At 39.2% G+C, this 13,450-nt stretch overlaps 1 protein-coding gene across 1 annotated transcript; it reads right to left on the bottom strand.

Moving 5' to 3' along the window:
* Nucleotides 1-2,979: 2,979 nt before the first annotated feature.
* On the bottom strand, nucleotides 2,980-11,265 carry LOC103739983 (prolactin-like). Its single transcript, XM_008840507.1, has 5 exons — nucleotides 11,203-11,265; nucleotides 8,927-9,108; nucleotides 7,045-7,152; nucleotides 4,708-4,887; nucleotides 2,980-3,168 (listed from the first exon to the last, which is right to left on the bottom strand). Exons 1-5 carry the CDS (start codon nucleotides 11,225-11,227, stop codon nucleotides 2,980-2,982), a joined length of 684 nt encoding a protein of 227 aa, XP_008838729.1. The 5' UTR covers nucleotides 11,228-11,265.
* Nucleotides 11,266-13,450: the final 2,185 nt, after the last annotated feature.

Below are 13,450 nucleotides of genomic sequence, written 5' to 3' on the forward strand. Positions count from 1 at the left end.
TATAAAAATAAAGAAGAAGAAAGTACATGAAGTTATCAGAAAAAAGTGATGGGGAGATACGGGAGGAGTTGGAGGGGAGGGAGTAGGCGTGGATTTGATCTAAACACCTTATATGGATGTATGAAAGTCTCAATAAATTAGTTATTTAAAAAAAATACCAACATGAAGAAAATTCTTTGCTAACAAACTTCCAAATTAGTTCAGGGCATCTGTGTTCCCAAGATGCTCCCCTTCATAATAACGACTGCTTTACATCCTGGCTCTGTACTTCTTAGGTGAATGATTTGTTATAATTGTTCTAACCCTATTAGCCTGAATTGTTCCTTTGTAACGTGGGTAGAGAATTTGTCCGCCTTACAATGTCACTGCAAAGATTAAAAGCAGTAGTTTACGTAAAGCTCACCATTCCGTCCCCTTTGTTCCACTTCTGTTTCCAGGTGGCCAAAGTCAAAATGTCAATAAACAGAGCAAGGAAACATGTGGAGCACGTAGAACGGAGGGAAGATCTGGCATCCGTGAGCTGTATTGAAGCTCCATGAAGTAAAGGCCTTCTTTAAAAAATAATAATTAAGATATCCTGCATGAAATGCATATATATTCAACAAAAAAGAAAAAAAAGAGAAAAGAGTGAATTAATCAGTGGAATGTGAGATGAAGTGTTGTCAAACCCAGAATGACTAGAATGTATGGAATCTAAAATGATATCGAACATGGTCATTGGAGAAATACAGAGATCTTTCCATTTTTTAATTTTGTTTTTATTAAATTTGGTTCTATCTCATATAGAATATCTCAAACAATCTGAATCTTTTATTTATTTATTTATTTATTTATTTATTTATTTATTTTATGTGTATGAATGAATGAACTAGTTTTTGAGACAGGGTCTCACTGTCTAGCCCAGGCTGTACTTAGATTCATGATTGCCCTGCTTCACCTCCCAAATGCTGGGATCACAAACATGTACTGTCAAGCCTGGCTTCGTTTTCATTTTTTATGAAAATTTATAGAGCACATATATGCACATCTATTCTATTTGATTATCTGTGAGGTGACACATGAGTTAATAGAGATTACGGACCGTCTCATCTGGTAAGATGAGCTTATGCTCTCCCTCTCAAGATGCATTAAAGCTTTTCTGCAGAAGGATCCTGAGTGTGCCGCGTCGTTCTTGCTGGCGAGACGATAGCGCGGGACAGTTCGTAGCTGCCATGTGTGTGCTGGAAACTCAACCCGGGTCTTCTGCAAGAGCAGTCAGTGCTCTTAATGGCTAGGCCATCTCTCCAGCCCCCTGAATCATCTTTATAGCCCCATCCTCACCAGCCCCCTCACATAGTCCCCCACTGGAACCCATGTACTCTGCCCTGGGTGTTAAGGCCCACTGTGTCAAGTCAGTGTCCCCAGGTGTTCCCCAGTGCAAGTCCATCCACTTGAGGTCTAGCCAGATCCCTTTCATCTATCTATCCAAACACCTATCATTTTCTTTTTTTTAAACAGAGCATAGGGTGGGGCCTTATTTACAAAAGAGCAGGCACCCCACATTTACAGCTGCACTGGAAAGTCCACACTCAAGTACAGACCCTGTGACTTCCTCACAACCACAGAAAATGGTGAGAGGTGTCTCCTGGCGTCCTCAGCTTAAAGATCCTTAGTCCCACCCCCACACGCACCTAAGATCGACCCATTGGGTGGGAGGGGTAAATGACTCCCCACTCGACTGCTTGATGAGTGTGGGAGGGAGGTGTGACTATAGCTTGCTGGCATAGTGGTTGGAGGACACTTCCAGTTAACACCCCACCCCTTCCTCCAGCTCTTACGTTCTTTCCTCCATCCTCTTCTGCAAAAGTTACTGAGCCTTGGAGGGGGTGATAGGTGTGGGATGATCTTCTTCCTGTTGTGGCAAGGCACTGAACTTTCAGGCAGAGACATTTCTTAATACTATCCTAACTATTTAGACTTCTTAAAAATCCCATGGTGTTCAGGTGTACTGTGTTTGTATCAGTCTTGGTCTTTTGGTTATACCACACTGAAATCGACTCAAAACACTGTCCTTTTTCTTTTTAAGAATTATTTTTTTAATTAATTAATTTTTTATACCCACTTCCCAGATGGCACCCTCCCATAGCCTCCCACCCCCCACTAGAGCCCTTATATTCTGATATCCCTGCTACTGTCTGCTGTGTTGTCGTCACCCCAGCCATTCCCCACTGCTTGCTCTGCTGGTGAATCTAGTCAGCCTATGTAGAGGTTTGTTTTAGGAGGGTCAGCTGTTCCTCATCAAGCAGCAATCAGGTGTCAATATTCCTTTGGATAAGATTGGGGTCTGCTGTTCATTTTCCCAGTTCTATGCTGCGTTACTATCTGGGAGGCCCTTTGGCAAACCTGGCCAGCAATTCAAAAGAAGGGATCTCCTGTCTGGCATTGTTACTTGTTATGTAGCCTTTAGTTATGTATATGGACTCTTAAGAAATTATATTGGCCCCTTTAATCTTTGGATATACTTTCCTTTTTGGTGTTTAAGGCCATACATTTGGTCTAGATAAACCGATTTATTTTTACTCTTAAGGTCATTTGAAGATCCTATCTTTTAACAGCCTTTTCACAGATTTCTTCTTCTTGGCACAATGGACCTATTAATTAATAGTAATATTTTGTGTGGTGTCAGTAAGTTCACTCATGTTAATTTATTGAGATTCTCATATAAGTTCTCAAGTGTCTTATTTGAAAGTCAAACCACTTATTTGTGATAATTTTTATACTATTGTCATAATACCATAGATCAATATTATATTAAAGGGTCAAAAGAAATTTTGACAAGCTTTCATTTTGAATTAAACATTTCTAAAGACTCAGTCTTTATTTTTTTTTAAGAAGAAGCCCATTCTACCTATGTATACACCCAAAAGGTAAAGTTTAAAAGAAACATTGTAGAGCTGAATCACCAAAGACCAGCTGAGCAGTGGATGAACGGATGAGCATTTAGCAGTTATTGCTTTGAATGACTCGGCACTTCAGGACACTGAGGTACATGTTAACCTTATGTGTGTCCCTGAGTAGGCAGTGCATCAGGTTATAAAAGGCAGAAAGGCGAGTATCTTCATCGTCCGATTTCAATTCTAGAAGTCCCATGAAGACAGGGTAGACAGTTTCTTCAACTCCAGGATAAACCTAATCAACAACAGAATAGAAATTATTATCTGTGTTATTAATGTCTTTATCCCTTCCTTGTGTATGTGTGTGCATTTATATGTATGTACCTGGATTGGCATATGTATGTGCATGCACATGCATTTGGAGATCAGAGATCAATATTGGGAAGAGTTAGTTCCTCATGGGCCTTCCACCTTCTTTTGATATAGGATCTCTTGCTATAAATCACCATAGATCTGCTTGCCCCATCTCTGCAGTCCTGGGATTATAAGCATTAACTAGCACATTGGTAGGGCCCAGCCCACTGTGGGTCATGCCACCCCTGGGCAGGTTGTTCTGTATAATATAAGAAAGCAGACTGAGCATGGGCCAGGGGATCAAGCAAGTAAGCACTGTTCTTCCATGGCCTGTGCTCCAGCTCCTGCCTCTAGGTTCCTGCTCTGAGTTCCTACCTTGGGCTCCCTCAGTGATGAACTTTGACCCAGGAGATATAAGCTAAATAAACCCTTTCCTCCCCAAGTTAGTATTGGTCAGAATGTTTTGTGACAGTAAATGGAGAAACAAACTAGAAAACACCTCCTGGCTTTTTTTTTTTTCTCTTTTTGAGACAGGGTCTCCCTGTAGCCTCAGCTGTCCTGGAACTCACTATGTAGACCAGGCTGGCCTTGAATTCACAGAGATCCACCTGCCTCTGCCTCCCGAGTGCTGGGATTACAGGCATGCACCGCCACACCTGGCTTCATCCTGTCTTTTTAATGTGGAGTCTAGGAATTGAAATTAAGTCATGCTTTTAAGGAATGCATTTGCAGACTCAGCCACCCACCAAGGCTGGGCTCTGCTCTGTCTAAATGATGAATGAAATATGGGGGACGATTTAGAGATGTAATAGGAGGTCAAAATAATGGATTTTCATGTATTTTGACAAAGGTACCATAGAAGCAGCACATATGTATATATACTCTCTTGTGCAGTTGATCCCAGATGAAATATGTTCTTACAGCATTAGACAGATGGAGAACCAGGAAGCTCTTACCCCACTGTGGATATGGATTTGGACACTGGATAAGCTAGTTTGAATTCCTTCATTTAAGAGACTTTCCATGTGTCCAGTACTTTCCCTCATGCACTGTTCACACATTTTAGGTTCTGGTAGGTGTCCTGATCCTTCTCTACCTGAATCTTTTTTTCACATTATGTATTATTACTCTATTTTAGACATGACAGGTGTTTTATTCATTTATGAAGGAAGTCCTGGAATAGATAAGGAGCATCAAAAGGTCTGCTGAGTTAACCAGGAGTGTTTCGCCCACTCAGGGAGGCTACTCATGAGATTAGTGTAAGAGCTACTGCCTGTCGATCTTTCCCGGCATGAGGGTCACAGTAGAGAATCTCGATAGATGGTTCGAGTTGCCATTATCCCCTTCCTGTCAATGATGTAAACAAGGTAGGTAACCTAAATCTAACTCTTCCAAATGAAGGGTTTCAAAATTCATTTATCATTATAAAAGAACACATCTTTAATGTATGTGTATTTTAAAAAGTGAAGCATAAGCTCACCCTAACGAGTAACGTCTTGATTTCCTTCAGCAGTCCAGCGTTCTTCTCCTCCAGCTTTTTGGCTCTTGCCAGCATATCTTCAGAAGCGCCATCAAGGGCTGTCACTGCGTTCACCAGGCCTTCCAGAGGATGGAACCAGGCCCGTGAAATACTAATCATCATTTTCAGAAGGTTTTTGCCCTACGAAATATAATCAAACATATTAAAACAGTGAGATGCACCAAAGTTTCATACATGTAGGTGAACTGCAGTTACCATGTATTATTAAGAAGTGTATGTACAACACTTTTGTTACATGATTCAAACTATAGTAATGTAAAATTAAAGCCATTGGCCTACAGTTTGCCAAAATAAAACTGACTTGATCTTAACATTTTCCCAATGAGAGATCAAACTGATCATAATTTATTTTCTCTCTAAATTCTGCCATCTGTACGACCAGTGAAGTCTTTTGATTGCTTTTCTTGTCCATGAGAAACCAAGATTCAAATAAATACATATCAATATTGCCAAACCGTTTTCACACTAACAAATCAGACTCCTAATAGTCTCACTTGTGATTTTACGTCACTTTATGATATTAAACAAAGATACAGTGAAGAAAAGATGGCATTCAAAATTGTGCTTTTCTGGGTCAACATGACCACGTCTGCCTTGCTTCTAGCAGAGTGGACCATTCGCTGGCATATGCAGGTGAGGAACGGCAGCACAGTGTTGCTTTTAATAACAGTATCAGTGGGAATTACAGTGAACCTGGACAGAATCATGCACAAAAATCATTTCTGACTTAACATACGGCTGTCATGTCTTCTAGCTACTTCAGTGGTAATGAAAATTAAGATTAGAAAGGAATCCATTGAGCATTGTAAAGGAACTGTGTAAAATATATTAAGGAAAGGAGCTGATCAAAGACAGTGGAAATATGTAGGTTGTTATGAGCATTGTAGCATCATGATAGCAGGCACCAGACCCATGCAAACTCTTGTCAAATAATGAGCACAGAACTTGTGAAATGGATAGCAAGCTCCAACCTTGGCTGAGGAACTGTTGTCAGCTGATCACTGCTGGGTGAGGGAGAGTTGGTCTTTAAGTGAATGACTTTACACAGGCTGAACAGGCTCCAGTGGATGACTAGATAGGCCATAACATATATGACAGAGTGCATGAAATCTTGTGGGCAGGCTATGGGGGTGTGCAGATGGGGGAGGAGGTGTCTAAATATGAATAAAATGTTTTGTATGAAATCCACAAAAAATCAATAAAAATATACATTGTAAAAAAAATTAAAGAAGCAGGGTTTCTTACAGCTTTTAAAAAGAGTGAGATCTTGAGTTGAATGATACTGAGATTCACCTTCTAACTCAGCATGTAAGTGTTACAAATTCTGCATAACCATTTGGAACTTTAATTCATGATGTTTCTAATGCTACCTTGTGTTATGAACTTTTCTCAGGATTAAATGCATTAATGCTAGAAGAATGTGTCAACTCTGAGCACGTTGTCTCTGTTCCTCCCCTTCTTCCTACATTTTCTATTCTTATAATCACAATTTTTGTTAATGAGGATAACTGTTATATAGGTTATTTGTGCTGGTAATAATCTTATCAAGAAAGAACAGATTTTATGTGTGATATATGTACACATATGAAATTTAGTTTAAATCATACTAAGATTGTTATAATAAGAAATCACAGTGGAAAGATTATAACAATTATACATTAGAGTTGGTAAGAAATGTAGACTTCTGCACAGCAGAAATCAGTCTGAGGAGTACAATACAGTACTCAGAGGCCCCTCTTGTTCAGCCGGTCTTTGGTTAAAAATGTAGGACAAGACAGAGCTGTCAGAGAGGAAGGAACATGTAAAAGACCAAGCAGAGCAGGACCAGGAGAGACTTGACGCTCAAACAGAGATGGCACAGAGGTCACTAAGTACTGTGCTGCCAGCAAACGAGCTTTGGGGATACTCATGAATACATCTGCATTTGCATTTCTTACAAATGCGTGTGTGTGTGTGTGTGTGTGTGTGTGTGTGTGCGTTGTTTGTGTGTGTATTTAGAGGCAAATGTTTAATTCAGTTCTAAATAAGTATAATTCCACAGGCCGGGCACTTATGAAAGGTCCTCTGCATGAGCAATTTACGAAACTGCTCCCATCGTAGCCGGCACGTGTTTGAACTTATGGCTTACAGCTGCACTGTGAATGCTCCTCTTTGCACACTCTTCCACCATTTTACTGGGGACGTTATAACCCTGCCTATAACAGACCTGTACGACGGAAGTGCAGCAAAGTTATAAGCTGCTTCAAATTTTTGTGAAAACTAGGAAGGAAGGCTTACATGTGTCTTCTCGACTTCCTCATTGGTTTTGGGAGCGGAGACGGAATCTGTGTGACAGGTGGTGGCATTCGTGGTTTCGTATCCCCGACCTTTGGCAAATTTTTCACTCTAGAAATAAAAATTTCCATTTGTTGGCGTTTTAGAATTAAATAAATGCAATTATGACCAGAATGCTAATGTGTTTGATAGATGTTCAATTTTTAACAAATAAACACTACACAAAAATTGAAATCGAGGAGCTAAGAAAATGCCGCCTGCCTACGTTTTCTTCCTAGAGATGCAATCTCATTTATAAAAAGTATAACTTTCTAAACTCACAGCCTCTTTCACTCTTTACAGTCACTTTGCTATTTTGCCCTTCTTAAAGTTAGTATCAAGAAAAAAAGACAGGGGCTGGAAAAGTGGACTCTGTACTTAAGAGCACTGGCTGCTCTTATGGAAAGCCAGGGTTTGGCTCCCAGCACCTTCATGATGACTGCAACCATCTGTAACTCCAGTTCTCAGGGATCTGACAGCCTCTTCTGGCCTCTGTGGGCATCACATGACATGGGTACACTTACAAACATGCAGGCAAAACTCTCCTACACATTAATAAAAATAAGAAAATAATAAGTAAAGTATTTAAGAAAGATCAATCAACCCCCCAGACTCTGAAACACTAAGGGTTTTAAGTGTATTTTTTTTCTAGGATTTAGGCTAAGTGCCATAGTGTGGTATATGTATACATATTTATGAGTTTCTTGGGTTTTTTTGTCTAAACTTATATGTTTCTTTTAACTAGACATTTATAAATAATATAGTTTTTCAATTATTATTGTGTATGTATGGATCATACAAAGTTCATGATAAATTTTGCATATGATATCTTTGATGGTATCAAAATTAATCATAAAATTCTGAACCTATTTTTAAGAGATTATTTAGCAGTGAATGAATAATGCAAAAATATTATGTGTTTATTAATAAATTACAGTCTGTATTTTCTTAATGTATTTATTATTTAAATAAATACCACTTAATTCTAATAATAAGTGAATTTGTAAGAGTTTAATGGATTCTTAGGAATTCTAGGAAGTTGACTGATTGCCAGTTGAGAAGAAGGAATGAACACTAATGATAGAAAGGACAATAGAAACAAATTTATTATAAATCTAGAGACAGATTCTCAGGATTACCAAATTTTGCACTGTAGTCTTATTTAGTTTTGTATTGTCTGACCTCCAACAGATCACACCTATCACTGAGGAGGAGTGAACATCTCTCCCCGTCTAGCCTTCATTGAGGAGTGAACATATCTCCCCGTCTAGCCTTCATTGAGGAGGAGTGAACATCTCTCCCTGTCCAGCCTTCCAATTGTATTACAAACTCCTTAGTGCAAATCTTTAAAAAATGATTCATAGCTTTTGGGAGTTTCTGAGAAGTTATCATTTGTTTTTGTTTTTCTCTCCTTACGTTGTTCGAGATTAGTTTAGCTGTATTTTATCCACACAGTTCGCTACAATACAGCTGTCCTACACTGGATATCTGCACAGTACTATATGAAGACTATTCAGAGAATTGGTGCTCTACATGCAAGGTCAGGAAATCAGAATTCTTTTCTTGCCATACTTTTTGAAGTTAATGAAATAAGTAATAGTTGCAAACAAGTTATTTTTTTTGAAACAAAGGTAATATTATCGAAAAAATTCTTTAAAATCCCAATCTTTATAAATCTTTGAAATTTCATGAAATTTTCCATTCTTCCTGTTTCAGGTTTATTTAATTCTTTTTTTAATCCTATGAAGGCATATTATTTGAAATCTGGATCACAGTGCTTTCTAGTTTAATCTGTGCAGTTCTCTGAAGATGCCTTTAGAGAAGGAACCAGAAGTAAGGTGCTTACAAACTCATCCGATATTTGTGTGGCGAGATCATAGTTGTACTGAGACATGAAAACCGTGCGGTCAAACAGCTCTTCTGTGGACAGCTGGCAGTCTTCCTCCTCCTCCTCCTCAGCACAGGTCGGTGTGGGGAACACGCTCTTCCACAGGAGCAGGTTTAATAGCAGCAGCAGAATTGTACCTGCTGTAAAGAGAGACACAGTGAGACATTCTATTTATTCCGGATCACAAGAATTATCCTGTCTAAGGAAATATTGAGCAACCCAAGTACCATTTGCTGCATCGTTGGTTATGTACAGTTGGAGTAGTAAATACATTTTTATTATGGAGAAATTTTAGGGCAATAATTATAGTTTCCCAACACTTTGAAAAGTTGGCTTGTTGTACAAGTGCTCCTCAACTCTGAAAACATTTGCATCTTAAAATCAGGAAACACCATCTTTTCTGTTATTCACATATTTTCATAGTTTTTACATTTATACTTATTCTACTTTATCAGTTTTTCCAGAAATTTTCAGTTTTAAACTCAATAACCGTTATTAGCAAGTTGGACAGTTCAGTTATCCTGTTCACTTCATCATTATGCCTGAGATCAAATACATGATTGTTGGATAACTTGAGGAATACTAATGAAATTCTACTATAAAAGTGATGTCACAGCCAGAAATTTCCAACTCACAATGATAATCTGGGGAATCTGTCATTTTACTAAAACTTTTGATTGTGTTTTCCTCTAAATTTGAGCTATGCAGTAACCCTGTGATTAAACTGGTCCTCTGTAATCGTCATTGGACTATGCTGATCAAAAAGAGGGCTTGTATGAATGGTTTCCAACAACATTTTATTGACAGTTGAGTGAGGCAGGATCCCAACAACAGGAGAGTGACAGCTCATCTTGTCACACAGTGGACACGTGTGTGCTCTCACTGTGCATCTGTGGGGCAGGTGACTGTTCCACATTCCCAAGGCTCAAGGTTAGCAGACTGTTCCCACTACTAACAAGGAACACCACTTTGCCCCTCATTAGATCATAGCAGAAATACTAGGAGACTTCGCTTTGTCTGTTTTTCCTGCTCTGTGAAACATACGTCTTTAAAATATTTGACTATGACCAGTGTGGTTTTCTTCATCAGTTTGCTGGATTCAGCAGATAGCCAGAGCAACCTCTAAGCATGTCAACAGTTATACTCTCTAGAGGACAGAAACCACAGGTAAGTGGCACTACTATACCCAAAGACTTTCTAAAACAAAAGTGTTTCAAAGGTACCAAGTTCACACAAACTTTCACAAATACAGCATACATATATCTAACACACAATCAGGTAAATGCTAACAAATTATAACAGGAAAGATGACTTAGTTCCCATACACTAATCCTGAAACATAACAAAAATTATGTAGTATGCAATGTAATTAAGCACACTTTAATTTTTCTGCAAGATTAAACTACTAAATCATTAACATCACAAAAATTCATTGTCCTAAATCATGGCACTTTTAAGATTTTATTTCATGCAATATGTTTGTGTCTTGGGGAGCAGATTTACAGTGTAAGATGAGGTAAAATAGAAAATGATTTTGCCTTCTAGAAAATAAATTTTATGATTGTTCCTAATTCATTTTTCCATGCAAATATTACCTACAGTGAACAGTGATTAGTAAGGCTGAGCTTTCTTTTCTTTTGACCATGCCGTTTGGCATATGCCAAAGTTGTGAAGACACAAACCTGGTATCATTATCTATGTTAGGCTTCAGAGCTGAACATGTACTCAGGTTGACTCAAATGAGTAGAGACATAAGGCTGGGCGATCAAAGACTTTAGCTTCTTCCTTCTGGAGCCAAGACAATTGGACCACAGGATCTCATGTTCACAAAGAAATCCCATTGTTCAATTTTAGCAACTTGGCCCTTCTTCCGGTGCATGTCCCGTGCATTGGAACATGTTTAAAACATGTAGTCATTATTATGATGCCAGTAACACTGTCCCTTTTTCTCCCTCGTGCCAATTAACATGAGAAAAATACCACTGGATATTGCCATGTATCTCAGCAGAAGGATTCCCTTTCAGAAACACTGTCAAGATCACTGTGCAACTGCACTATAGAACGTTCTTCCTGGATCTCTGTTTCTTTATGCCTCACCATGTAGCATGAACAAATGTCAGTTTCCCCCAGATAAGACACTGAAGACAACAAAACAGTGTACTATCCAAAACTACCTTGTTAAACACAATATATTGATTAATCTGACTAGAGGAACATGGATGAGGCCTACTTACAGGAACAGGCTTGAGTCAAAGACATCTCTGAGAAGTTTCACCAAAGTTTGGTCAGTAGCTCAGAATAGCTGCTTCACCTGAGTTCAGCCTTCAGTCGGCATTTACTTCTCATACATTTATATATGTCAGGAAGTCCCCACAGCCATGCAGAGCTGCAGGACACAAGGAATGACTGTAGCCCATGTGAGCTTGCAATGACGCTTTCCCTTCAGGGAGCATTAAAGTGTCAGATCACGAACTACCACTATACACACTGTTTGGCTGATGGCCATGATAGCCCTAGAGTTGAAGGTACTTTGTAAATCATCAAAGACATCTCTATTCCCTGATGATTCTCAGTCAAGTCACACAAGAGAAATAGACTTATTTAGATGCTTTGCCTTAGTTCAGGCTTTTTTCTTCTCTCTTTCATGTCTTCTACAGTGTTCCTAATACAGATTCTTCCCTGATCACTGGGCCATGGTAATACGACAACAGTCAATTCTTCTCACAAACTGACCGGAACATTAGTCTCTGTCGGAGCCATCAAACACTGTAAAATGCTTCTCTCCACAAAACAGGTGACACTTCTAACAATCTGTAAACTTAATCACAAATTAAAAATTATAAAGACAGTTTGACAGGTGCATCATATCAATTTAACAAAAAACTGATTATAGCTTCTTAGTATGGTGTATAACCTTGTAAAACACAAGTTTTCACTCTGTCTTACAATGTAGCACATTTCCTCCTGAAGGGTTAGCCTTAAATCAAATCAGATAGTTGGTGGTTGCAATCATGTTTCTTTAGTCAGTGTTTCACAAGTGGATAGGTTTGCTGATGACTTTATCAAGTCACTGTGTAGTACCTTTGGTGACAATTCTCCTGAAAGAGCCAACACAGTACCCTTTAGCACCATGAAAGACATTCAGCATAGTGGGGGCTTTTAGACTATTCAGTACCTGAGGTTTTCATGTCATGAAGTCAAACATGGCATTTAGTCAGCAATAGGGTCTAGGCATTTGTTTCTGGTGTGCAAAAAGCAGCGGTTGCAATAACATGTAGGTATTATGGGCCTCATGGGCCTCATTTTCCGCAAACTGCTGTGGGGAAAACCAAACCTAGACACCAGGAATTTATTCAATAACCTTGTAACTGCCGGCCATGGCTTTTCCCATGTATGCTGGGCACCTCTTCACACTTTCTTAACACTTATTTATACTGTTCTAGATTATTTTTCCATTTCAATATGTCATGCACGTGCCAGCCAGCATTGTGTCATGAAAAGTTTACAGATGGTGGCCAGATTGATAAGAGTGTATATTGTCTTTGGGATTCAGAATCTGAGAGGATGGCAATCATAGTAGTAACAGTAGTAGTAGTAGTAGTAGTAGTAATAGTAGCAGTAGTAATAGTAGTAGTAATAGTAATAGTAGTAATAGTAGTAGTAATAATAATAATAATAATAAACACCATCTAATACAGTGTGAAAAGGCCCTAAATACATATCAACTCTTTCCTTCAAAGAGCATGTTGCTGGATGTGTATTAATGGGAAACACTACCCTATTGAGTCATCTATGGTCTACTATCTCTCTGCCTGAGCCTGTTTCCCGATTTACCAAGGGGTTGACAATCTGATGGCTGGAATCAGTTCATGCAGTACTTGACCCAGTAAGGACATAAGAAGGATCGGGCCCCATTCTGTGATGCTACATTTTCCCCCAGTTGACGTAGGGGTTCAGATTACGGATAAGTGCAGTGACTACAGGCTGTTTATTGATCAAAGCTGTGTCCTAATACACTCATGGATAAATGAACATGTTCCAACCCATTATGCTCCTATTTTCCACAACAGTACAGGACTGTCAAAAGATGGGCCCTCAAGCAAAATTCTCCAAATGCAGCGTGAAGCATATTTCCCTAGAGCTCACTGTCCTTCAGCGTAATTACTTCAAGCAAGAGAAGTTCCTAGTCCACTCTGAGACAGGGATACCTTCCCCACTTTAGGATGAGTTTGATATGAGATAAATATTGCGTCATTTACCCTTGACCCCCTTCATCAGCCTTTTCCTTCTCTCAGACCATCTTGAAAGCTTTAGTATTCAGATGAGTCAAAGGTTCTCCCACTGCATCCCACATTCTGTGGTAAAGCTCTGCTGAGACAGGAGACACTCTGAACATAGACAATATGCCTCATCCTTTGACTGAACTCACTGTGTAGTCCAGGCTGGCCTCGAACTCACAAAGATCCGCCTGCCTCTGCCTCC

The sequence above is a fragment of the Nannospalax galili genome, unplaced genomic scaffold (genome assembly GCF_000622305.1).
Source record: "Nannospalax galili isolate Female #2095 unplaced genomic scaffold, S.galili_v1.0 scaffold2161, whole genome shotgun sequence".
NCBI lineage: Eukaryota > Metazoa > Chordata > Mammalia > Rodentia > Spalacidae > Nannospalax > Nannospalax galili.

Coding starts and splice junctions, on each gene's coding strand:
- LOC103739983 (XM_008840507.1), bottom strand. CDS start 11,227: ATGTCTTTGACTCAAGCCTGTTCCT. Junction 7,153..8,926: donor CACAAATATCGGATGAGTTT/GTAAGCACCTTA, acceptor TTTTATTTCTAG/AGTGAAAAATTTGCCAAAGG. Junction 3,169..4,707: donor TCAAGACGTTACTCGTTAGG/GTGAGCTTATGC, acceptor GTTGTTGATTAG/GTTTATCCTGGAGTTGAAGA.